This window comes from Genypterus blacodes, unplaced genomic scaffold, assembly GCF_046128005.1.
Source record: "Genypterus blacodes isolate CSIRO-AG114 ecotype Tasmania unplaced genomic scaffold, CSIRO-AGI_Gbla_v1 ptg000147l_1, whole genome shotgun sequence".
In the NCBI taxonomy this organism is placed as follows: Eukaryota; Metazoa; Chordata; class Actinopteri; order Ophidiiformes; family Ophidiidae; genus Genypterus; species Genypterus blacodes.
In genome coordinates, this window is record NW_027466949.1 from 1,695,452 (window position 1) to 1,722,934 (window position 27,483).

The window sequence follows — 27,483 nt, forward strand, 5'->3', positions numbered from 1 at the left end:
GACCGTGGTGCAGACAGGAACCGTCTCGCTCACAAATGGCGTCCCTCCAGTGCCGAAGCAGCTGATTTCCCACCGAGCTCGACAGCAGCAGGTTCGGGCGGAGAGGTAAACACACCGCCCCCGGATTCCTCCGCGACACGATTCGGCTTTATTGCTTTTTCCCCTCCCCGCACATTTCTCTAACTGGCCGGCGGGGTCGGACGTTGCGCACTTTTCGGTAACGGAGAACGAGAGCGCTGTTCCGGTACACAAACAACCCCACTGTCACGCCAAACAGAAGGAAGAGTGTCAGCGGGCACTCCGTGTTTTGGTTCTTTATCTCCGCTCTCGGTGCTTGTTGTGGTGTTATTGTAGCACCCGGGCCGCCATCATCTTCATCTTCAGTAGTAGCAGCAGCAGCAGCAGGGTCAAATGTTTCCACCCTGACACAGAATGTGAACAGGGGCATCACCCAGCCTGAGACCTTCCTCCTCCTCTTCCTCCTCCTCCTCCTCCTCCTTTGGCCACCTCTTCGCTAATCCAATTCAGGAGATCATCGGTTCGGTTCTTCCGGAGGTTACACCACCAACACGGCGTTACCTCGCAAAACCAGGTAAGCTTTTCCGCTCCCGTTATGCATGAAACTAAAGGCTTTATCTGTCTGAATCCACCGTTACATTTCCTCCATCTCCCGTTGTTGTTTAACGCGAATCTCGCGTCCTGCGTGACTGATATGATTGGTGACTTATTTAGTGAAGGTTTGCAGTGAATCGTGTCTTAGACTGGAGCGACTAGACTGCAGGGAGACAAGTTAGGTTAGATCCTATATCTCTCTGCATTGTTGTTGTTGTTGTTGTTATCCACCATATCCTGATATCACCATGTTGTTCCTACATCATAGTGTTCCATCTGAACTTCCCAAAGCATATCATGGCTCCACTGAGCTCTCAAAGGTCACTGGGTGGCCTGCTGGTTCCATTTTAAGCAGCTGTGTGCAGGCAGATTAGGCACGTCTGTGGAAACCAGGCGACCAGACAACACAACACCACATCCTGACCAGGACACATGAAATCCACTGCTGAAGTACATTCAGACTGTACTGCAGTGTCATGTAACCAGAAATCATCCTCAACTTCTCATGTTCTCAGGTTTTTGTCCCTTAATCGGAAACGTGAGATGAATTTCTGAGTTGCTCTATGTTAGTGTGTAATTTTGACTAAATTAAACATGTTGAAGGTCCAGCAGGTCGGTCCTATTAGAAAATCTGGCTTTTAAGATACCACAGTGTGTCTCATTGATTCCCTCTCAAATTTCATGCTTCCAAGCCAACTAGAGGGTTCTCTCCCCTCACTCACACACTCGCACGGGAACAATTGAGTTTTGTCTATTTCTCAGACATGATGGACCTCTTCCTCCCCCCTTACAATTTGCCAGTTCCCGGCCTCAACTCGGCAACTAGGAGACAGAGAGAGAGAGAGAGAGAGAGACGGAGAGAGAAATGGTTGGTAGGAATAGAAACACATTCAAATAGGAAAGTGGAGATGAGTTTACTGTACTGCCGGAGGGAACGGTGTTATTTCTGATGTGTACCTGCCAGCCCGGAGGGGATACACACTAATGTAACATGTACTTGGAAACGCTGCTTTGATACAGAGGCTCACACGCAGGGAGACTCATTCATTCCCTGTAGGAATAACTATCATAAGTTCTGGCAGGGTTGGTCTGACCTTGGCTCAGCTCTGTTCTAAACTCTGCCCTACGTGTTTTATTTTACCTCTCTGCAGAACTTGTTACTATAACAGTGACAAGGCGCTTTGATCCAAACGGATATTTTAGTTGCACCACAGGCTCGTACAGTATGTGGACCCGATTGACTCAGCTTTTGTTATACAACGTATAAACTTGGTGTTGGAATGTGTTTGAACAACAGATTCACATTTCAATTCAAATATTAAAATAACAGATTGTGACTATCAAATGCAGTAAATTGACTTCTTTGTGGTGCTTTGATTAGCTGGAAGGAGTTCTACATTGTAACACAAATGTGTCTGGAGATCAAATATGGGGAATTCTCTCTGTTCCTCATCGTTTTGAATCAGTCTAATTGGCCTCACGATCCCTAAGGAGGCATCCAGAGAGCATCCAGATTAGAGGTCCAACCACCTCACTTGAACCCTTTGGAGCAGGGGCTCTGCTCCGTGCTCTTCCCTGAAGTCTTGGTTGCTCACCCTGTCCCTAGGGGTGAGTCCTGACACTAGGTGGAGAACACTTATTTTAGCCCCTTGTATCCACAATCTAATTCTTTTGCTCCCTACAGAGAACTGGTGACTATAGTTAAGACTCGGGTCACGGGGCCTAGTTAGACCAAACTTTGGCTACAAACACAGACATGCAGGAAAACCTTTTCGTCCCAGAACCACTATTTCCCCTAAGAAGAATCATGACCTCAATTGTCAATGGTGTCCCATGTTCCCGTTGGGAGGCCAGGAATGGGGTGCAGCTAGTAGGAAGAAGGAGGGGGAAGATGATCGACTAGACTGCCGCTTTAATGAGCTTACAGCATCCTGAGACAGAGTTGATATACAGTAGAACTAGACGACCATTGTGTTCACAGTTCATCCTTACCTGTCGAATCTTGTTTGTTGTTGTTGGATCAAAGGAATCACGCGTGTGGAACAGGAACAGAAACACTAACTGCTTACTCACCATGCCAGAAATCTTAATACTGAACATAATTAGGAATTTGACCTCAGAGTTGGGTTGTGTTCACTCGGTGCATTGTGTGTTTGTGTGCGTGTGGTGTTTGGTGGTTGTCTACATCCACATGAGACAGTCAATAGCACGATCACTTGAGTGCTAAATGGTTCCTGAAAATCACATTCATTGCTCAGAGGGGCAGTTGAGCTTGATGTGTTATGGCTTATATCCAGCTAAACAGTTCGGAATGTGTTAAGACCAGATAGGGAACAATATGAGGGCCCCGTTCCCATGACCTTGCTCCTTTTGACACCAGACAGGTACAGCAGGGAAAGCAAGACTCTTGTTATCTAAAAACATTTCTTTGAGGATATGTAACTTCCATCAAACCCTTGGGATTGAAACCCACAGAAACGAGCAGAGTAGAGCAATTTATTTTGATTTCGTCAGCTTTTTTTTGCTTACTTCCCCACATTCTCACATTTACATTTTCTCTTCTGGAAACTGCAGTCAGGCGCTTTTACTCTTATGACGCTCGGGCCTCTACGTCCCGTCTGTCAGGCGGGGATGCTATAATGCGATTTCAACCCTTTTGAATGCATGCAAAGGTCAGTTTTGTTGTCATTTCCATAGAATCACAATGTAAGCCTTCTTTCGAGAATCACAAAGATTCTAGGAAGAGATGCCAATTTTCCACCCACTGGAGCCTCAATAGACGATAATGCAATTCAATCTGCCTGTTCAGTAAGTAATACAACTCACACCTCAGTTCACCTGGGAATAACCCACCGTCATTTGTTCCTACCATGTCTGTGTCATCAGTATTGCTGAACACTTAAATCAGTTACTAATAGTTGGATCATATCAACAAGTTTGTGCTTATTCTCTGACGAAGGTAATTGTTTTAAATGTTGAAAGTCACTGTACCAGAAGGAGATGAGTCAGAATGGTTGTTTGGGATTTAAGAGTGCCAGTTTTGAAGTCTTAAGATGGCGCAACTCGCCTTGGTAGGAGAAGTGAGTAACCTCAACAGAGGGAACGTTCAAAACAGGCACATCTCAGATCCAAGTACCACCTCTGAGCCGAGCAAAACACCCAAACACCACCTCCACAACAAGCCGCCAACTCTAAGAAAGGAGTGTGTGAGAAACTCTGCAGCTCAAACAAAGAGCCATCTGAGAATAAACCGGTGGTATATTTGCCATAGTAACAGCACTCGGTTCAAAACAAGTATAGACATGATACTTTATAAGGCCTAATTGTCCGCACGCTATAAAAAGAGTCTTGGATTATCGTGCTGATAAAAGGAGACAAGTCTGCTCATTATTTTGCAAGTTCTGTTTTTATGCCTAATTGCATCAAACTTCTGTAGCAGCGACTTTAAGAATAAAAGTTTAAAATCAGCCAAATATTGCAACATCAAATCGCGATAAAAAATGTTCTGAAACTCAAAGTTTACATAACATTTTGCGTTGCCTTCGACGCCACATATTGGATTGGGATTTCTGACACAAAGGTTTAACTCTTTCCCTTTGCTTGACTCCCAGATTCGTAGATGTCATGAGCCATGTGATGAAAACGATGATACCCATTGTTCTGGCCCATTTGATGGTTTATTCATTAACATCTGGTTCTGCCTGAGAAATCGCTACACAGCAACAAAGCGGCGCAGACACTCAGTCCCTATGGAGACACACGGCTTTAATAGATTTAGACATGATTACACAAACTAAAGAGGAAGTCTCCCTTTGTTTCTTAGTACATAACCAGTCTTACTCATAAAATAGGTGCGGTACAAATGAAGCTCATGGTGCCTTATCTACATTAGTATGGAGGTGATGGATGATTATGGATAGTACTCGCTTTCAACCTGTTGCTATGGCGTTGTCGTTTCTCTTTAGAGACCTGTGCCTTTCCTGTCCTCACTTTACGAGGGTTTTCATCCTTTGTGCGTATGTGCAACACGCCCAACAACAGGACGTCGGCGCGCTTCCTATGCTTGGTTTTTGTTGGCTTCCTCCTGCCTCCATTCCCACATACGGGACCAAGAGAGTGGGTTCTCTCTGCATGGTTGGATTGGGTGGTGTCACGGGTGGGAGTGCGGGAAAATAATGAGAGACAGAATGTGCGGGCTTCTCTGAATTAGTCATCGTGTTGCGCGGGGGGGGACAAACTACACGGGTAGGTGATGTGCCGGCGTGTTGTTCAGCCCGTGGAGAAAGAGAGAGGGAGAGAAGTAGTGGAGGCAGAATGTGTTCCTGAGATCCTGGACTGGCACGGCAATATATTTGACATTCTTGATTCTGCGCCCTCCTGTTCATAACAACCGGCGTTCTGTTTACATTGCCTCATTCGGTGATGACTGACGTTGTTTGTGTGTTTTAGTTCTGTCACTGCTGCGGACGTATCCAGGAGATTAGACTCTGAGTGCCTCTCAGTTGGAGTGGCTCTCCTCTCCTGTTGCCACTAAAACGCCATTGTCTGGTTTGATGAGAGCAGCGCTCACAGTGCAAAAGTCCCTCTTGTTGGCTTTAGGACGCGGCCATTTGGAACTCTGAAGAATCAAAGATCACAGATAGTTGTGCTGTGACTCTACAGTAGTTAAGGTTCTCAATGCTCCCCATGTGAGGTGCCTCACCCCTCCTTACAGATCTGCCCTGACCTGCTCTATTCCCTCCCCATGTGAAGCAACACTTAGGAATGCACAAAAACAGATTGTTGTACCAAGAAATGGTGTGAGTGTGTTATGTTTTGGAGCGTCTTTGCACACAATGTCCGGTACATTTTGAGGCCTTATTATCTATTTGGTTTGATTTCTATTTCTGCGCTTCTCTTTTCATCTATCTGAGCACAGCTACCATCAACAAATTCGTGTTTCTGATTTTCATTTTCCCAGCCTTAATAGCACTGGAGTTTCCCTCGATGATACATATTTGATAAGCGCGCTGAGTGACGGCTGAGGAGCAGTGAGTGACAGCAGGCTGCAGGCGGAGTTCGCTCGGGCTCGTTGCCTCTGTCAATAGAAACGGGCTCATTGTGGCACGTCTGTCATCGCCGCTCACCCTTCAAGGCACTAATGTCAGCCAAGAAGCGTTTTGGAGAGGAGAGCAAACCTCTTGTCGCCTCTTATCGCTCTGTTTTTAAAGCACTTCAGGACTTGGCAAGGTGTGTTTATACGCTGCAAAGTATACCTGTTGTTTCTCATTCTGGATCCTGGCCCCTTTTTCTGTCGGGCTCAAAAGCATCTAAAGGCCAAATCTGTGCACGTGCTCACAGGTCTACAGACGCGTGTACACAGCTCTCGGCATGTTCTTACCTCATACCTCTTACCTCTTGCGCCAGCACTCTTGATTGAGCGGGTTCTTCATCTTCTCAAAGGTGGGGGGACAAGCCTCACCACTCTCAGCTCTCTGCCGCCATCAATTTCAAGTCCTTCCACTTACATACAAAGCAGTGACCAGAGCAGAGCCCACACCCACCTGAAGTCCCTCGTTCTGGCCATTTCCCCTCAGCCTGTGACTGATGCCTCCTGCTGCCAACACAGCAAGGCTCTAAATCTCAAGCCGGAATGATTTGTTCTGTGGTGGAATGAGTTACCTGAGCCTCTGTGGTCTGAGAGACAAACACTACCTCCAGCCGGCGTTTCTATTAAGAATGGCAACGTAATTTAATGTTATTGATATCTCAACCACATTAAATAATCCTGTGGTTCTGCTGTAAGATGTGAAGAAGTACATTTGCAGATGTGAGTCTTTGGTTAACCTGTGACAGCAAAACCACCTCATGCACTTATCTCCCCCATCTCAAAAGGGGATTTAAAAAAGAAAATCAATGAATGCGGCATCACCCAAGATGCAGTGAAGGAAGTGGTGAACCTCTTTTCAACCTGAACACTTGACAACTTCAAAGAGCGCGCAGAGAGCATTTAGAATGCGTCCAAAAGACATGAATCTACACATTTACACACAGCCGGTCTTATTTCTCTCCTCCAGTTTTTGCATCTGTGCAGCATTGCCATTGTTCACTGTGACACAAGCAGCAGCACAGCATCTCTTTTGCCTCTAGACACTGTTGCTAATGACAACTGACCAACGTTGCCATTAAGCAATCATAGTTTCCCTGAGCATTTGCGGACCCCTCCGGGTTCTGTTTTGTCAGTAACTCAGAACTTGTGCGCCTTCCTCAAATGGTGTGTTATGGCTAAGCTCCACACACAGGGACTGGTTTGTAGTCCAGCTATGTCAACAGCAGAAAGGTACTTCTTTACCTGAAGAAATCTTTTTTGTTTTTTTGTGGCGAAACGCTTGTTTGCTCTACAAACAGGTTTGAGGAAAAGCATGGCAAAAGTATGGCCATTAGACCAATCACAGCCCTGCAGAGAGGGACTGAGCAGACTGAAGACTAACAGGTTTTTTGGCCTACATAGCAGACATGACCGCCATCAGTATGTGTGTGTGTGTGGCCCACGCGGCAAACCCCTGACTTAGTAGGTAAGACACACACACACACACACACACACACACACATACCAGGCTACCAAAATACATCTGGCTGATGTGATTGTGTAACTCCTTGGGGCACAGAGAAACTAGGCCTGTCACCACTCTGAGCTCCCCTCTTACCAACACCCCCCGTCCATGTCAAGGACAGATGGCGAATGTCCCCATCCTCTCTCCCTCCAAGAAGCCTTTCACATTCAATATTTGAGATAGCCCAAAATAAAGTTCCTTACATGTCTTTAGGGTTCTGAGTCTGACTTCACTGATAAGTTTGGTGTACTGGGCAGGCTTACTTCAACAACATGGCAACACACTATACAGCGAGGTGATGTCGTCCAACATGACAGATATGTAAGAACAAAGCATTAACAATAATAACTTCAATTAGAGTCAGAATTAAATTGTTAAATTAAGAAAAAGACTATTGAAAGGCTTTTGCATCCTAGTGCGGAGATAATGAGGATGTAGTGTGCAGCTTCAGTGGTTTAGGCATCTTATGACCCATCTGCACTGTATTGCTCACAATGTGTGGGTTTCTTCAGACTCCCATGGCAACCACAAGGTAAGCAGTTACTGCGCAGAAACCTCCATTTATAGTGCATATCAGATAACTTCATGTGTCTGCATGCGAGCGCACGTGTGTGTATATGTGTGTGTGTTTGTGTGTTTGTGTTTGTGTTTGTGTTTGTCGTTCTGCCTGTTGCTTCGATTGCCCAGTGGGAGCTTTGCAACAACGTGACAGCAAAATAATGGGAGCTGGTAATGGCGAGCCAAGGGAGTCTGGAGAGAGGAGGAGGAGTGCAGAGTTTCACCTCCTTCACTTTTCTTCCCCTCTCGTTTTTCCCGTTTGCCTGCTTCTCTACACAATAGCGAACGATACCACACAAATAAGACTTGAAGTTCCTGCTAATCCGCCCGTGAAGAGCAGAGCCTCCTGGAGGTAGGAAAGGCAGGAAGGAACGGGACAGAGGAGACAAGGCAGCATCACTAAGTGCTTATTAGGCTTCCTCCGCACACTCAGATCAGGGCGCAGTCGGACCGCTCTACTTTCCTAACACAAACTGCCTCTGTGCTTCCTTGCGTGGAGATCTCAGGCACATTCATGGATGTGGGTATTGTGTGGAATACACAGTTTCATACCAGGCTTCTTTCTCATTATATTCATTTTCCCAGAGTAAATAATGACACAAGTGAACATCTATTCATCGGCTTTCCCCCCTCGGGCACCAGTTAGATCATCACCAGGCCTTATTCTGGCTCTGCCTTCATCTCATGCTAGAGTAGAGTGCTTCCTCTCCAGTCTCCGTCCTTCAGCACGCTCTCGCTGGCTCGTCTTAATTGTTTGATGGAACATTCTCGCAAATCAGCTGAGCGGCGGCGTTGTGCAATGCGATGGAGAAACACCGGCGTGCACATGCGCGAAAATGGCCGGGAAAGAATGTGTGAGCTGTTTGCACGTCCGGAGCAGCTAACAGTTGTTTGCAGCTTTCCGTCACATCAGCCATAGGTAAGGTACAGTGTGTAAAAATAGAGTCTTACGCAATGCTTAGATGTGACATTATATAATTACACACAGTAAAAGCTGCTAACCTAAGTGAAACAATGAGAGGTAAAATGCTCTTATGCACCCTTTTTCCTCATTTCTGTTTCTGTTCTGTAGCAGTAATTGATTTTGTGGACTTTGCTCACTGACGGGTGTTGTATTAGGCCTGTGTGGGTGTGGGTGTGTGTGTGTGCGTGTGTGTGTGTATGGCTGCAAGGCTGCAAGGCTTTTTTAAAGTAGGAAATAACATTTGTCATGACGATAATAGTGAACAGGGAACAAGGAAAATTGATCTATGGATGAAACGGTACATTGGTTTTCAGTTCACAATCATCCCTCTAACACATCTCAATGTACAGTTAAGTCTTTGTCTCAGCGCTCTAAACCCAAACAAGATCCTTATGGTCTATTTTGGGCTCAACATGACACACGTCCCATTTGTGTACTGGAAGATTAATCTCTGTGCTGACGACTCTGTGCTCCACTCAGTCTGTGAGATAAAACATTGCAGTTCGCTCTCTGAAAATCACTCCAGAAACTATGCCAAGTTTATTCTGCAGATTATGAAAAACAGACTTTCTCTCTGTCCCTGATGATGATGACGGTGATGTTTGTGCACCTGATGAGGGCCTGATCAGCCTCCACTCTAAACTCTGTGGATGCCATAAATGCTTCATAAGCGAGGCGGCTCCAGTCATACTTGCCTTTCCTTCATCACACTGTAGTCCGGCCTTCTATTTACGCACCACAGGGTCTGTTAGACAAACAGCCATCTTATTTCTCTTCTCTTCTCACACTTACCAGAGCCGTTCTGCAGTCTCCACGCTCCGACTGTAAACACTCTGAGATACTGTGACGTTGCCTCCTGGAATAACGTGCCACACATCTGTCGTCAATCTGCGTGCTTTCAGTGCACCCATCAGGGCACCAATGAGATGGTTCCAGAAAAGACGCAGAGCTGCTGCAGCTTCTTTTTTTTATCTGTGGTTGACATTTGACATTTTATTCAATGAGTTCTTGTGAATGTAGCTAGATATGAGGTTATAACTGCCATTACTGTAGAGCCTGTTACTACCACTCCCATCTGACTTTGCTAATGGGACGATGCATTAGAGTCGGTGGTAGAAGGGTGTCGCCCTGATGAGGTGTGGGTGATACAAAGGGTCTGGGGACTTCCTGTCTGTCTCTGTCACTCTCTTTGGTGTCTCTATTAGTGTAGAGCTAAAGGTAGATTCTGTGTATCCATGGGCGTATAGATATCTGTGTGTGAAGGGCTCTCTGGGTCTTTCATTGCAACATCTAGTATTCAGAACATTCCCTGCGAGCCCTAATGGAAGGTAGTGTGTCATCCAGCTTCTAGCTCCAGATGAAGTCCTCCTACCGTTTATGCAGTTCTGGTAGTGCATTCTGTGCCTCTTCATGATCTCCAACCCTGTAAACACACTGAATTGTTAAAAGCTGCGCCTGTTGGTCTCCGGGTGTGTTTTTATCGTTATCATGCGTCCTCCTGAATCTAGTTAAGCCGTGAGCGGAGCTGCTTCAGCCTGATGAGTGACGCGTGATGACCAGTGCTCAGGACGGACGTTTAACTTTTGACTCACTTCTGACTCCTGCTTTATTGATCTGCAGCTCTGGTGACCTTTGACATATATACAGCACTCTGGAGGCTATATTTAAGATGAGCGGCGCCGGTGTACATTCCAGTTGCTTGGAATATGCAGCATATAGATGTGTGTTTCCAAGTTATAATGGAGACTCTGGTTAATAATGCAGCAGGATTGCCCCGTGCCAGCTTTTGTCACGAAAACTCATTTTCTTTTCCTCTCCTTGGCTCCTCCTCAGGCGCTCCTCAGTGCGAATGACTCTCCATCAACACGCCACTTTTTCGCCGCGGGCCTAATGGAGCTCAACAGCTCGGTTCACCAAGAGACAGACCGACAATTAGACATAACAAGACAGACAGATTTCCGTCCTCCTGTAGGCGCCCTCCGTTAGCCTTCAGGTGTGCCGTTTGTCACTGGCGTCCCTCACCTTTATTGTCCCGTATGTACTCTGCGGAGTCTCGTTAACGGTCTGCAATTAGTCCCCACTCTGTCGGCGTCGCTCGCATGTTTCCAGAATAGGATCGTGAAGATCTGAGAGACGATTCTGTTGATCCGTTATATCGTCGTATGTCGTTTTCCACTCTTACAAGGGGTAAACTCAGAAATGATGTGAAATTCATTTAGAGGTTAATTAACGCAGCATCTTTTTGTAGTTTGTGTTTTCTCCCCCTGCTGATAATTAGCACTTAACTTTACATGTGTTGCTGCCTTTGTAATTCTGATTGTTCACTTTAATCATTAATATCCTTTTTCTTTCATTAGATTTTTCTTTTTCCGCCCTCCCACGCGTTCCCCTGATGCTCGTGCGTGCGTGTGTGTGTGTGTGTGTGTGGCTCGCACCTGATAACAAATTACCATTTAAGCCGTTTAATGCAGTGGAGCTTCCTGTCCCCCCCGCTCGGCGCCTTTCTGCGGACGGGTGGAAGGGTGCCACGTGATTCTCGTGAGTCAGAAACGAGGTGCATCACGTCGGTCACGTTGGTTTCCCCTCACACGCATCTCCACGTTACTCATCGGCGCCCTCGCATTTAAAGGCGCGAAGGCGAGATGAGAGGAGTTAATCACGTTTCATCAGATGGATTTCCAGTCCATCCAAAGTGATGTCATAGCATGATGACGGCTGCACTTTTGGATGATGACGATGGTGATGATGATGATGATGATGATGATGATGAAGTTAACAGTAAGCAGTTACGCTCCCAGAGAAGATTAGACTGAATATTGTATAACTGAAGTGTTGTGTTTCCTGATAGATATGAACACGTACAACAAACTATATTTAGAATGTGTAATTAAACCATAAGTGAATTTGTAATTGTAAATTTGACTTGGCAGGGTTTATTAAAATGTATGCGCATTAAAATGTAATTGGCTTTCAGTGGCAGAGCGAAATGCTGCTGCACGTTGCTGCAGATTTAAAATAGAATACAAAGTCTGCCGTTCCTCACATAAAGGTTATTGGATTATTTGGATCATAATTTCCCATTTAAAGCCAGAATAATAATGAGATTTGGTGGGAGTTTTTTTTTTTTTTTAACCAGCAGCAGAACCGATTGCTTCACACTTCTTTATTTATTTTGGGTTCTAAATTCATTTTGTATTAATTCACAGTATGACGACGACGACGACGCCTCATTATTTATAGCAATAGTTTATTACAGCGTTTGTTGCTGATGTGACTCACCGTCACTGAATGGAAATCAAAGAACTCTGACGCGAGCCAACAATGAGAACAGCCAAGACATACAAATTCAGTCTGTTTGAGTTGTGACGCAGGTACACATCTATTAAAAAATCAGTCCACCATTCAGCCAAGGTACAAGAGGTTGACGATGGACTGTAAAAAGATGTTTTTACGACTAACTACATCTAATGATTTGACTAGAAAGAACAAACTGAAATATCTTAGCTTGAGCCTGAGAGCTGCATTAAGAGAACAGAGACATATGGACGTATAAGATTCACATATGGACACACACACACACACACACACACACACTGCCTGATCCTGAGGCCAGAGCACGTCACTCCCAGGTAGTTCTGCTCTACTGATGGACTCATTTGTCTCTCTGTCTCTCATTCTGTTTCCATCTCTCACACACACACACACACACACAAACCTTTACCTCATGTTCTGAGGTGTGAAGTGATACAGAATCCCTTATAGGCATCTGTGCATTAATACACTAAATAGTTTACCAGTGAAGCAAACTGTCTTCTTCCTTTCTCTCTCTCTCCCTTCTTGTTTTCCTGTAACACACTTCTCCGTTACGCCCATCCATGCCCTCGCCGCACCCCCCCCACCAAAAAAATCCTCCTCCAGCCTGTTGCTTAGCAGCGTGGAGGGGTGGGGGGGGAAGCGCTCCAAAGCGTTGACGTGGTTCTGCGCGGCCGCCGCTTCTCTCTGCTCTCTGCCACATAAGGAAGGCGAGAGTGCGGCGAGACGACGGCCCAAAATAACCACCCGGCTCACAAAAGAGAAGCGGTGACGTGCACTAAAGAAAAAAGGGGGAATTCAAGTGTTATTTCATCCGAGTGAAATTTTCACTCTGTGGTGTTGAGGCGGCGTCAGCAGCAGGAGCGTCTTCAGGCGTTTCTATTAGATGTTCCTGTTTTTGTTGCCAGGAAGTGTGAAGCTTCGAATCAAATGAGTGAAGCTGATTAAGGCAAAGAGCTGGTGGCATCGTTCTGAATACAGCAGGCCCTGTGTGTGTCTGTGTGTGAGTGCATAAACACTCATAGTCTCTCTCTCTCTCTTCCTCTCGCTCCCTCTCAGTTCAGCGGCGGCGAAGATGACCACGGCGCGGTACCGTCCCACCTGGGAGCTGGCCGTGGACCCCCTGGTCTCGTGTAAGCTGTGCCTTGGAGAGTTCCCCCTGGAGCAGATGACCACCATCACACAGTGCCAATGTGTCTTCTGCACACTGGTGAGCAACACACACACACACACACACAGATGGTCATCACACACACACCGCCACGGTCCATGTAGCTTAAATAAAAGGAGAGGAGTATTAGTAGTCTAGTGAGCAAAGATCGTGTCAAAATATTCACTTCTACACGCTGTTAGAGGGTTGATTGATAAGTTATGAGCCTGAATTACGTAAAAGGAAGCAAGTGTGTCAACAAACTAGGCCAGCTTGCAGCATGTTGATGATTGTAATTAGTTCAGCCTCTCTTCCCAAAGGCTTTATGCTGGAGACGGTTTTACCTCAGATGATGAGGTCATATCCAAGAACAGGACTCCCATGACAGAATCTCAGAGGCGTGTCCAGTCTGAAAAGTAAATAACGACAACAGTTCAGCGGCCATACAAACAAACATACGAAGAGGTCGGGGATCTATAGGAATTTGTGTAAACATGGACGTCCAATGAGCGACAGGACGGTGTATTTGCTGCTACACTTTGACTGTTGTCTGTTATTTCATCCAGTTGAGTCACACGACAATGAACCGTTCAATATTCTATGTGTGTGTGTTTGTCTCTCTCCATGTTGTCCTCTCAGTGCCTAAAGCAGTATGTGGAGCTCCTGATTAAAGAGGGCCTTGAAACTGCAATTAGCTGTCCAGACTCCGCCTGTCCCAAGAGGGGACACTTGCAGGAGAATGAGGTAAGAACTCTTCTAGACATCACCGTCTCAGTTCGCCCAGTAACAGACCGGGATGACGCAATCGTAATTCGATCTATTCAGGCATGTTAAGATCTTACTGCATCTAAGCTGCCGAGTGTGGCGCCTCCACGTGAAGTTCATCAATGGGCAGACTCGCCTCTCACTGCGATTACGCAACCCCTCTTGTTCACTCGGAGAGCGGCGGGCGCGTATTGATCCCATGCATGTATATGGCTTCATCGCATTAAGGACAAATACTTAGTGGAGCATTGAGCGCAAGGAGACGCAGCCAATGTCCGTTCCGTCCCTCCACACTGAGACGGGACGTTATCAGAACAAGACACCGGCCGCTGTGCCCTTTGCAAACAAACGGCCTCTTTACAGACAGAAAAAATCGGGGGGTTCGGAAATTGGATTGTGAGATTGTGAGACGGCGGGAAGTTTATCTCTGTCAGACGAGCCGGCGATCAATTTTTCCATATGTTGCATCTCCGTGTCCGTGTTGCTCCTTTACTCTAAAGGAGAAAAATATGAGATGGTTAAACTATTTATTGACTCCCTGAACTGGAGTCGAACGATCGCTGAGCTCTACCTGACAGTGTGTTTCGCACTAAAATAAGTCTTCCCCGCGCGCTTATCTTCCAGGCAGAGGTCAATCTGAGGCCAAAGTGCTCTTCATCCTCAGGCAGTTGTGTTGATGGACTTTCTCTCACTTTGCTTTAGAGGCCTGCGGGGATGGCACGGTTCATCACACTGCAGCCCTATGTTCCCAATCAATCAGTGTCTCTGGTCCTTAATGGAATCCCAGCCAGGCAGTCGATGTGTGCCTCGGCCCCGTCTGCTCTGACAGCAATGCTTTCAACCTGTCAGTCAGCGCGTCGGGTTCACAAAAGCCCACGATGCTCATTTGGACGAGCCCATAAACGAGTCGGCGTGCACGCTTGCTTACAGTACAATGAGATTCTCCATTTTGTTCTTAAAATGGAAAGAGCCGGTAGCTTTTGGCAGAAATTCCTGACATTTTGCGCAAAGGTCCGGTCTCAAATAACAGCACTGCAGATGGTGCTGCTATGGCAACCATGTAGATGTAGGCAATTTTGGCAATACATGTAATACTTGGTTGTAAGCTTCATCAATATAAAGACACAACTGAGGAGGATTCTGCATTGCAGCCTGGAGGATGGAAGTGATGACATCGCTCACTCTGCTTTCATCAAAACAAAAGCAAAACAAACTGAAACTTCAGCTCATCTTTGCTTGCGTCACTATTGCTGTATTCTATCTTTAGACCTGCTGGAAACATTTCCCCTCGTCTTCACCCAAGAAAATTCCAAACTTATTATTTTCCCACACATTTCTTGTATTTGTTGCTTCAATCCTGATTCTGTAATATCAGATTTGTCTTTTATTTAATCAACCTATTCAATCTAATTGACCGAAATAGATGGCCTTGATCATTATCAGTAGTAGTTTCCTGACAGTGGCGACATTGATTGAATTTAACTCTTAATTCCAAGCATCTGCCTCCACGTGTAAACAAACTTACCAGCCACATTCTGAGACGACAGCGCGCCGACTGTGTTGCCGCTCGCAGCTGGAACGTCAGAGTCGCTCTCAAACGACATTAACATGCCGAACGCGTCAACACATTCCCGCTGCCTCTGTCTGTTGAGTTTGCACAACGGCCTCTTCTTTCTGTCGCCCCGTTCAGATCGAGTGCATGGTGGCCGGCGAGATGATGCAGAGATACAAGAAGCTTCAGTTTGAAAGAGGTGAGTGAATATTACCACGGTGATGAGGCACACACACACACACACACACACACACACACACATGGAACAGTCCGTCTTCTGCCCCGTGACTATGCTTCACTGTGAGACAGAGAATGATGATCCCCCCTTCACCCTCTGCGGACATTTAGAGAATCCAGTGAGGATTTGTGGATTCATTACATCTTACGCACCGCAAACCGTTCTGCAGTCAGAGACGCCATGTTTCCCACGAGGTGTCCCACGTCTAACATTTCCTTTTTGTTCGGTAGTATCCTGAATTAAGCCCAGTCATCATCATCAAAGTTTAACACCGGCTCCATCAAATATACATGAAGGGGAAAGCCTCCCAGACTTCCTTTATAGAGATTCTAATTGGATTGGTTCTGCTTCTAGACTCGTGAACTCGTCTGGGCTTTTTATATCGCACCGCACCACACCGCACTCGGTGTGTGTGCAGTGGGAGGTGTGTTGAATAAATGTCCACGGAGCGATAAAGGAAAATGGCAGGCTTGTGTGACTGTGTGTGTGTGTGCGTGTGCTGCGCCTCATGTTGTCAACGGCGACATGCTAATCAGTGAAAGCAGGAGTGTAGCCCTGCACGTTGATGACAGCTCCCTCTCTCTCTCACACACACACACACACACACACACACACACACACACACACGCATGCAGATCACTCATACCCACATAAATGCGTCAACACAAGTATAACACCTATACTCCGCACAGAGGGGGGTCCTGTTAAAACCATAAAGCCTCTGAAAAGGCTCGTCGACGCCGCCTGGATGAAGGCACTCAGCCGTCTCATCGATGTCCCCGTCCAGTCAGGCAGAATAGCTGCTGTAACCGTTCCATATTTCTCAGCCGGAGCCAAGAGTGCACGTGGAATGCGTGCTCCGGGCTTCTTGGCAGAGACACGAAGGCGAGGATAAGAGGGCGAGGGCATCACGCTATCACGATACAAGGACGCCACCGGTGGAAAACACCAAAAATGGGCTTTTCTCGCTTTAATTAGTCACAGGAAACGATGCATTTCTAAAGCTTCATCACACGCAAGTAACTGTGGGATACATGCAACCAGACAGGCACTGATTAGAGGGCATACCTCTGACAAGGCCAAACAAGACAGGCAGAATATGTCTGTACTGTAATAGGACTGAACTGATTATTTGGCAGAGGACTCATCAAAACAAAATACAAACATTCCTTTGGATCAGCACCAAAAACTAAGGGCCAAGTTTGTTCTTAGCCTTGACCCTTCAGAGTAACCTGCTAACCAACATTCGGGGGAGACAACATGTCCCCCTGAGGATTGTAAAACAAAGCCTTTCACCCACTGGCTCAGTTATCATGTCTGGTATTTGCCTGCGCTCTGATCCTCAGGACGCTCGGACTCTTAACCTCTGAAGCAGTAATTGCACTCATGACTCTTGTTCCCGCGGCTCCAGAGGTCCTGCTGGATCCGTGCCGGACGTGGTGCCCGTCCTCCACCTGCCAGGCCGTGTGCCAGCTCAAAGAGTCCGACTCTCCAGCGCTGCCCCAGCTGGTCCAGTGCGCCGTCTGCACCCTGGAGTTCTGCTCCGCCTGCAAGGCCAACTGGCACCCGGGTCAGGCCTGCCAGGAGAGCAACCTGCCCATCACCTCCTTCCTACCAGGAGAGAACAGGTACTGCACGCTCCTCACACACACCTGCTCTCTCTGGTCTTCTGATCTTCTGATATGTGACTCATTAATAATACCAGCTGGAGAGTTTAGTGATAACATATGAGCTGCTGGATCGATGTTTCCAACTTTTATTAGTGAGGTGTTTCCTTCCTTTTGATCATATTCTTACAGCATCATCACATCTGCTCCAAACACACATTCAGCCCTTTTTGTTAAATCCTGAACAGCATTTATTTCAGAGCTGCAACCGGACCCGTCTGGCCCTTCAGTATGGAAATCAATACTCTGATGCGGCGTATTAATTCATAAATATATGTATGCCTCCTCAGAGAGTCTGCCTATAGTTCCTGGAAGTCTACCCTGTCACACACACATAGCCCTGTGTCAGAAACTGCAGGATTCATGTGGAACATCTTTAAATATGGATTGACAGCTGGTATGCTGGGCTCAGCTGGGGTCAGTCAGGGATGCTGCACCAGCTCATGTGTAGACATACGTCTCCTGAATCCAGACTGGAGTAGAGTTGTCCGACTTTACTCTCATTTCTCCGCGATCGCTCTATGAGGCGACCAGAGGGTCCGTACGCATCTGGCCCGTCGCTTTCCGAAGCATTATGAACTCTGAAAAGCTTTGTGCCGTCATGTGGAGGAGCGATATCACAGGACGGAGGATTAGAGAGCTCGTCTCAGGAGCAAAGAGCCTCCCTGCTCTGTGTTTTGACGCCGCTCGTTCACTTTAAGGTCACCTGGTGAACTCAGATGCTTCATGCTGTTGAGCCTCCTTGTGTGTATCTTTAAATACATAAGGAGGCTCACATTTGAACATGTCTCGCCGACACGTTATGCTAAGAGGCGGCTGGCATTCCTGTCGAGAGTGTCATCAGTCTCTCCCTCTCTTTCTCTCTCTCTCTGTCCCTCTCCCTCTGTGATGCAGTATCTCTTTCCTCAGAATCACGACAGAGCTTGTTTTCTGCCCACTCTTGAGCTTTTTGAACATGATCTCCGTACATGCCCAGAATAATGTTTAGCTAATGGCGTCACCTCAAATTGCTAACAGCTGCTAATCTGATATGCAGCGTGCGGATGAATAGAAACAGCGTCGGTACGATTTCCTATTATCACGGCCGTGTTTTTACCTAAGATATGACTGACTCACTTCTCCTCAGGATGTCACAGGCGACCGATTTAACCGCTTATTCAAATGCAGAGCAACTATCACACAGTTTCCACCTTCCTTAGGCGGATTTATGAAGGTCTTGTTTCCCCGGTTTCAAGATGGTTGCCAGGTGTCGGATGAATGGCGGAGCTTACAGAATGTGCTGTAATTCACTCAGGGCCCGGCCCGATCAATACGCCGAGCATTGGTCTGGTGAAGAATGAGCCTGTTTCCTGTCCTAGGAGGGTGCCTAGAATGTCAGACAGTACCTCCAGCTCTGACGACTCAGCACTTTGCCGAAACAGGAGAGAATCATACAATCCGACCCCAGCGGGATGCGAATCTAAAGAGTCTGGGAGGCGGAATTGTATCTGTGGAGGAAGTCTGGGTTTTTGTCGTTTGTGTACAACCAATCACAGCTTCATATCATTCAGAATGTAGTTATAGTTTCCCCCCCAAATGACCAGAATCGAGTCTTATCTCTTCTACTTGTAAGGTTTTGGGTTCTCACTCCTCCTGTTTTCTTCCTCTCCCCCTCAGCTCTTTCTACAAGAACGAAGACGATGACGCACCGATCAAGCGCTGCCCCAAATGTAAAGTTTATATCGAGAGGGATGAGGGATGCGCCCAGATGATGTGCAAGAACTGCAAACACGCCTTCTGCTGGTACTGTCTGGAATCGCTGGATGTGAGTCGGGCTAATGGCTTTAAATTTTGATATTCACTGCAGTGGTAAAGATAGGAGGGAGGAAGGTCACCATCTATTCTTTAGATCATTATTTAATCTGTGATTTATTGTGATTGAGGTCATTTTTGAGGAATTTCAAAACAGCCAATTTCCAATCCCAGCTCATAACAGATCATCATCATTCTGCCAATTTGAGTAAGATATTGTATTGTAATCAAAATGTGACCCTCATCCATTGTAGCTACCAACCAGGCAGGAGTATGAGGTCGTGTAGCAGAATAATGGATTCCATGCATTTTTAATAGTTTTTCTCCCCCTAATCAAGTCATCAGTTGTAATCAATTAACGGTGACGGCCCTAAACTTTATTTGAAGCCTCTGTGATCATGCGTTTGTCTCTAGGTGTGAAAAATGAAGCTCAGCCTTCGACTTGATCATGAGATAATGTATGAGACACAGGAGAATGTCAGGGTTTAGTCGAGCTGGGCTTAGCCTGACTGAGCCTGAGTGAGCCACTTTGCGTTACGCAACCCTAGCGAGCGCAGACAGTCGTATCACGCGGCGTCATTTAAGAGGCTATTCTTCCTCAGGAGCAGCTGCATGCCTCTCAAAAACCAGCGGTGACCAATCTCGATCTGTGCTCTGCTTGTTTGTACCCGACAGGATGACTTTCTCCTCATCCATTATGACAAAGGACCCTGTCGAAATAAACTGGGCCACTCCAGGGCCTCGGTTATCTGGCACAGAACACAGGTGAGAGTCCACGTTTCCCCCCCCTCCTCCCCTTTCTCCTCCTCCCCATCACTCAGGGCACCGGGGCCTACTCACACTGCGGCATGCGGCTGTACACGTGCACTCTCTCCCCGCGGACCCACTCGCACTCCCATTCAACCGGCGAGGTGGTTATTATCTCGACAGCACAATAGCAACAACAGCTTGATCCATGTGCAGCCACAAGTGTCTTTCAGTTTCCTGCTGTTCCCAACGAGGCCCATTATGTATCATTTTCCCTTTAGAAGAAGAAACTCCAGAGGTTCACAGTTCCTCTGCTTCTATACGTAAGAAGATGAAATGTCCGGATTAACCGTGACATTTATCTTCTCCACACCGTGCTAGGGCGATGCCAGGGGGCTAAGTGTGTGTCTGTCCAGTCTCTCTTTCTTTGCCAGCTTATCTATTCATAGGGTTGCATGTCTTTGTCCAGCGTTCTCATTATTTTGTCAACATCAGCATATACAATAACATTTGTCGCCCAGTGGGGTCTATCTGAGTCATATGGGTGCAATTCGCCGTCGTTGCTCAGTGTGCTTTCGTCGCTCACCCCACCTCACCCATGTGCCCCCCTACACACACACACACACACCTATAAACCCTCTCTCATAAATACAATAGATGCCAGGGTAAATGTAAAAGCCTTTTCCATTCCTCTCCTTTCCTATACCAGGTGGACTCGATGATTTGATTGGATGAATGGATCCACCAGAGCTGTACATTCGGTTTGATTAGCTGTAATGAAGGGTGTGTTCTTTAGTCGGGGTGTGTGTGTTACTCGGAGGCAAACGTTGCTTTCTTCACCACCTCACTCCAGTATACAGCTGTCAAACAAAGCCGGGATGCCTTCTTCCACAAAAGGATCAAACCTGTCTTTAATTCATCTGTCAAAAAATGTGTTTTGACCTTTTCAAAGGGGAGGAAAAGTGTAATGCTATTATAAGTCACTGATGCATGTGACCGTGTGATATGTATAACCTTATGTGGCTGTGCACTCGGCGGTGTGTGGCGCCCTCATGTGGCCAATTAAGTAACCTGACCTACTTCAGACTGCAGTTGCTTCATCATCCCTCACTTATCTAGGCAATGCTTGAATTATGAGGTATTTATATAAATAATCTTTATCCAAGATGTTAAGTAGTTTTCAAGAACAACCCCAGAACACAAATCTGTCCATCAGCGACATCGTTTGCTCTTGTTTACGCCTCCTTTCCCATGGACAAAGCGCTGGAGCAGTGCCAGAGAAACTTCACCTACAAATTTTCCATTAGTTTCGAAAGTGAATGATTACGGAACACAGATGCGAGGGTTTCAATACACATAACAACATTGCATAGCAACCATCACATACACCTTAAACTAGGGTTTCTGTGATCATTATAATCCTGTAAAAGCTCTGGAAATGATGAGTGATGAATATGTTTGGGTCGCGTATCATCTGGGTAAAGCAGTTATGAGACGGCGCCTCGTGTTTCCCTCATTACTGTCTGCTAGACGAGCGCAACTGGCAGCCACTCATTATTGTAATCACGCCAGGCAGAGCGGTATGCTTAATAATGTTTGACCATCTGGGGAAAATCTAAATTATTAGGAGGAGGAGTTGTTAGGTTGAACTATGATGTCATAATTTAGAGATATTAGTAATATGTATGAAGCAGAGGAAAGGAGCTCACTGCAAAATAGGGCCACTAGCAATGTTACTGCAAAGGCCACCAAGGGAACACAGTAAACAGAAGTAAGTTAAGGTGTAAATATCAGAATTTAAACTTGAACTTAAAGCCATTGATTCCTGTTGTAGTTCTTTGTTTTAGTCTGCAGTAAGAGTTGATTTGAAGTTTCTCCAAAGAAAAGTTGGGAACAGGGAAGCCTGTTTCTCTGTCTTACAACCTTAGAACCTCTGCTGCTTGTTGCCAGGAGAAATGTTCATTTTAACAAGCAGCCTAAGTAGTGATGGGATTGTTCACATGGTGACCTCTGCTGGTGAACAAGTGGTATTGTTATGCACTACTAGGTTTCATTGGTAAATACTGAAAAGGAGGTGTTATACAATAAGAAGTTACATTTGATTGATGAATGTGATTAGCTTAAATTCACACATATGTAACTGAACTGAACTGTTCCATGTATTAACTTACCCTCTCCCCCCTGCAGGTGGTGGGGATCTTCGCTGGGTTCGGCCTCCTCCTCCTGGTGGCGTCCCCATTCCTCCTCCTGGCCACGCCCATCGTCCTCTGCTGCAAGTGCAAGTGCAGCAAAGGCGACGACGACCCTTTACCCACCTAAAAGCGCGGCCGTCCCCCCTTGAGATGAAGCCGAGATCCACTGCAAGGATGGGCCGTCTCTTTTTTCCTTTTCCACCCCCCGTTGCATCGTTTCCATCCCACCAGCTTTGAGTGCTTAATTTTTCGGCCCCCGAGCCCGCAGCGGCTACGTCGGGATCCATCGCTCTGCATGAGAGAGAGAGAGAAAAAGAGGGGAAATGGTTGAAAAGTGACCTCGGGCCTGAACCAGACGGGACGCGTCGCAGGTCCAGAGGAGGTCAGAGTGTCGCCAGAGGAGCGCTGTGTCCATGTGTGTGAGACATTGGTGGACTGTGCATGTGGAGCAGGTCAGGGCCACATCATAGGGTCCTGAGGCGGAGGTGTAGTGTGGATAGGTACATGAGAAGAAGTCATTACAAGTCAAGGAAACGTGGAGAGAGGCTTTTCTCTTGTATGGACAATATCAAGCTGGAGCCAAACGGAGAAAGAACTTTCACTTTTACTGCTCTCCTATTTTCTTTTGTCAGTTTGTCGTACGCAACAAAAGCCCCCCCCCCCCCCTTCTCTCACCCCACCACAGCACTCTGATGTAGCTCTACAGATTCACTCGGTAGCATTAGAGTTACATCACGCATGTTTTGGTGTTCACTCAGTTTGCACACAGAGCGTGATTTCCCTCCTTCACGTTCAGGACTGAGGTCGAGACGGGAGCGTCCCGTCGCTCTCCACTCCATGTACAGCACGTTCTCTTGATGATGTCAATGTTTTATAACCTGTCGCTTTTAATAGATTTGTGCTCAGAGTAACGTCCGCGTGTTGTACTTTTGGGTGTTTTCCAAACGGTTAGGTACTTGCATTAAAGGGGAACGCCGCTCAGTTTGGAAGAAGACCACATCACCACGGCTCCCTATTCAGGCGCTATATTGGACATTATCTGGTAGGGATTTCCTGAATGGAGTGGCGTTCCCCTTTAAGGTCAGCATTAATGTTTAAAGTCTATCTGAGGTCTTTGTATAGACATTTAACAGCTCATTCAAATCGATGTCGCTCTTGTTGTTCTGACCGCAGGTGGTGGTTTAGCCAAATAGAAATGAATAGCCTTAAAATTAAAGAGCCAAAATCAGGCATTTCCCCTGTGCATTACCAGTCAATAGAGTCCAAATCTGTACAAACCCAGGGAATGCATGTTGAAAGGCATTTTCAAAGCAGTCAGTGAGTAAAGCCCTTTATTTTATATTGAAAATGACACGATGATGTCACCCATATGCCACCCTGTTAATAGCCATACCGTAAAAAAAAACCAATTACCCTAAACTGGTGTTTTATGTGAACTGGGGCCTGCCTGTATCTCCTAAGCGTCTCTTAGTGGGAGGGCTGATCTAAAAGTGCCGTCAGGAGAGATCTGACGCCGAGCTGAGATCAGATGTCCTGCTCACACACACACTTGGCAATTAAAGAAATAGAGGCCGGCCCAAATTGCAAACTTGCATACGTTAGTGGCATGAGTTTGGTTGGGTTGCTGGTTAAAGCTCCCGACAACGAGCGGCGATTCTTTTTCCTCACAGGGATATCAGACAAGCCTATAGCTTAAACACATACACAAGTTATGAAGCTGCTCTATGCTATATCACTTTATCTATGCAAGTTTGTACATTTACCATTTGTAGAAGGTCACCGATTGGTCATATCAACTGTTTGCCATAAGTAGGTGTCACATCTGCATATCAAGGGGTTTTTGTTTGATTATTTTGAGGTGATGTTCATGTGAATCGGGGCTCCACTGTTACTCCTTAAATACGGTTATTTCTCGGTCATCTGAAATGAAATCAACTGTACAAAGACTTATGTGGCCCGGGGAAGTTGCTGTCTAAAGTCTGGACCCACAGGGCATAACGGGGTCACAAACCTGGACTTCACAGCTCGCCTCTTCAGCTACAAAAGCCTTTACACCGTTGTGTTTAGGTGCTGTACTAACACTCCCATAAACCCATAAACTGAATTTAATTTAGAAAATTGGTGGATTCCTCCTTTAAAATCCATGTCCTGCTACCATGGACAACCACTCTGATCTCATGAATAAGCCATCCACCCGTCCTAGGTGGTGTCATCCAGAGTTCATGTAGCATTACAATTAAAACAGTAGCGAATCATCTGCAACTCCCGAACAAATTTCTTCAGATCCACAAATGATGGTGATTCGTAGCCTTAAATTCTGACTACCTTTCCTGTAGACTGTATGCTTTCCACTGTATACGCATGTGATTTCATATCCGAGCCTCTCCAAATTTTGTAGCTTTGCAGTTTCGATCTTTTCCCAAGTAAGCCCGAAGCTTTTGTTATTTTTATGACAATCGTGCCAAGCGGATTTTTTCCTGGAATAAAAGAGGGGAAAAAGCAGTCGTCTGTGCGTTTGTAATGTATTAACAGATATTACAGGGTGGAAATGATTTCAATGCTACTTTTACGTAAAGTGCTACACTGTCCATGGGTTCAATTGTTTTAATTCTTTCTATGATTACATGTGACGTGTGTGTGTGGTATGGTGCCTGCTATGTTTATTGGCGGCGTCTAGCAGCTAAATCAATAATGCATACGAGAAACTGCAACCGTTTTCCGGAATGTTAGGTATCAGGGGTCACCGGGTGTCTTCATACCTGTCTGGATTAAGTATGATCATCATCAAAGTCATAAATAGGTTTAAACTAAATGGCGGGAGGAGGGGGCGGGGGGGTTTAAGTTCAACAAAATCATCATTTGCATGTTCTCTCTGTCCTAAATCAAGAAGTTGTGGTTTAAGGAAACTGGACTTGCTGTTTAGTCTTGAAGTCTAAACTCCTACTTCTAGATCTCTGATAACATGGATGACTGAGAACCTTCACACCTTTTCTCTTCTTCCTTCACCCATAATGTTCTGACGGCACTCAACAGGTAGATAATATGCAACAATGAAAAAGGGCCAAGCACATTACAATCACTGCTGTGGGACATTGTAAAATAACCTCTTTTCTACATCGGGGCCTAAAGAGGCTGTTTTTAGGGCTACAAGTCAATGACAAATCTCTTATCACAGGTGTTTGGGGCGAATATGAAGGGCTGGTGACGCTTGGCCCTTAGATGGAAAGTAAAGTTTATTTTAGTCAAGATCTACTTTCCAATTATTCTAAGATCAGGTTTGGTTACATGCAGCAATTTCTATTTCATAACCTGTTGTGTCAAGAGATGGAGTTGCATGCTTTATTTCTCTGACTTCTTCACCTTGAATATTACAATACACAATAAATTTAAATATACATAAAGATCATTTGAATAGCAGCAAAATTCCAAAAGTGATCTCAAGCATATGTTGTAGGATTTTGGTCGGCCTTCCTCCATTCATTAGGTTGCCTTTGTGTTATCTGTTACTTTTTGTTCTGTTTTTATACAAATGTGTTTCTCAATAGTTGGTCGTCTTTGCAGTCTCTGTTTTTACAGTGGAATTCCGTCACCTCAGAAAGTGGATCATTGTAAGATGAAAAACTGTCTGCGGACAAAACCTCCATTTTCACAGATAGCAAACCACATGTTTCTATGTTAGTTGTACTTTGAAAGAGAATTGACTTTGGTGATGATGCAACAATATCAACATTGTAAATTGCATATTTGGAAATCTTAGTGTATCAACAGTTCCACTAACACTGTGACACCAGGTATTAAAGGTTGCTGTTTTTGTGACTCCTTTCATTTTCATTTATTTACACAAAAGCGTATAAGATTACAAAAACACAACCATACAATGCAGCTCAAACAAACCTTAAAGATGGCTTGAAGACCTGTGTGTTATGCGAGGGTGGTTTCTACAACGAAGGGAACAGAGGGATAATGGACGCACTAGGGAACTTTGCCAGTAAACTTTCCCTGTAGCTTTCCTGGTAAATTCCAGAAACCTTTTAATTCCAGGAAATTTTCGCAATCCTTGTTTATCCTAGTAATTTTCCGTGTAGTAATTGTTCCGGTAGTTCCAATTTTCTGGTAATTTTTCCGGTAAATACGTTATTCCAGTGATCAATTATTTCCGGCAATTTTTCTGTAAATCCGTTTAATTCAAGGAATTGGGGGATATTGAGAAAATAAGGAAAATGTTGACCCCGCGGTCATTGATTTGTAAAACGAGAGAATACTTGAGAAGCCCATATTTTGGACAAAAGGAGATAGAGAGCTAAAATTTCAGACGCAGCATCCAGGCAGAAATGGCATCAATTTGTGTGAATTTGGGGCAAATTGGGGAATATTGAAAATATTTGAAAAAAAACGTTGACCCGCGGGTCAAATTGGGGAATAATGACATTTTGGTGAAAAAGTTGACCCCGCAGTCAACGTTTTTTTAAACTGGAGAACACTTTAGAAGCCCATATCTTGGACAAGGAAGGAGTGAGAGAGCTCATATTTCAGACACAGTATCCAGGCTGCAATGGCATCAATTTGTGTGAATTTGGGACAAATTGGGGAATAATTTTTTTTTAAAGTTCACCCCGCGGTCAAGGTTTTTTTAAACTGGAAAAAACTTTGAAAAAACGTTGAAGACCCCTGCCTTAGACAATGGGTCAGACTGAAATGTGGTCCTCTCACAGTCTCACTCAGGTCACCACAGTTGGCCACGATTATTTACTTTGGACCTACCTGGATTCACAACCTTCACCTCAGAGGAGCTTTTGTGGTTCCTCCTCAGATGTGAAGTGAATGTGCCCAGCCCTAATTTTGACTTAAATCAAACTGAAAAATGATACATTTTGTGACAGGGTAACAAAGAGGTTCAGCATTACAAACATGCTGAAGATTCAGATTACAATTTTGTCCACAATGCCTTTGTGGCATGAATTTGCATAATAAACTTTATTCAAGGTGAGACATTAAAATGTGGCTTTATAGTCGCAGAAAGAGATGAATTGTTGCAGGATTGGTCTGAGCCATCAGCAAACAAGAGATGTTTTTTAAACTATAAACAAATTAGAGTGAGCAAAACACAATATGTCATTTTAAGATTAAAACTGAAAAACAGATGGAAGTATCCAAGAATTTACTGTTTCATGTTCTTGTATAATTTAAGTCTGTAAATGTACTTTTATAAATCTATTTTCATTTTCCTCTATATCCACTGCAGCTCTGTTTGTTCATCAGATATGTGTCAGTCTTTTGTCAAGGTCTGCAGGAGAACAGGTTGTTCTCTCTTTCCGCCTTTGTGTCTATTTCCTGCCAGATGC

The 27,483-nt window shown here is 45.5% G+C and overlaps 1 protein-coding gene across 2 annotated transcripts; it reads left to right on the forward strand.

Annotated features, from left to right (window-relative positions):
• rnf144aa (ring finger protein 144aa) lies at positions 1–25,957 on the forward strand. 2 transcript variants are annotated; one of them, XM_076165542.1, is made up of 8 exons: positions 1–592; positions 13,099–13,249; positions 13,829–13,933; positions 15,645–15,705; positions 17,156–17,372; positions 19,068–19,215; positions 19,878–19,967; positions 22,137–25,957. In XM_076165542.1, the coding sequence occupies exons 2-8, from the start codon at positions 13,115–13,117 to the stop codon at positions 22,266–22,268; spliced, it is 888 nt and encodes a 295-aa protein (XP_076021657.1). In that variant the 5' UTR covers positions 1–592; positions 13,099–13,114; the 3' UTR covers positions 22,269–25,957. The 2 variants fall into 2 exon arrangements, with proteins under 2 accessions (XP_076021657.1, XP_076021658.1); XM_076165543.1 differs by lacking the exon at positions 1–592 and adding an exon at positions 8,611–8,682.
• The last annotated feature ends 1,526 nt before the right edge of the window (positions 25,958–27,483 follow it).

Bases quoted from the DNA above. Each gene is read 5' to 3' on its own strand.
- rnf144aa (XM_076165542.1), top strand. From the start codon at position 13,115: ATGACCACGGCGCGGTACCGTCCCACCTGGGAGCTGGCCGTGGACCCC. The intron at 19,216-19,877 runs GTGAGTCGGGCT...TGTACCCGACAG, and splicing joins ACTGTCTGGAATCGCTGGAT to GATGACTTTCTCCTCATCCA. The intron at 19,968-22,136 runs GTGAGAGTCCAC...TCCCCCCTGCAG, and splicing joins TTATCTGGCACAGAACACAG to GTGGTGGGGATCTTCGCTGG.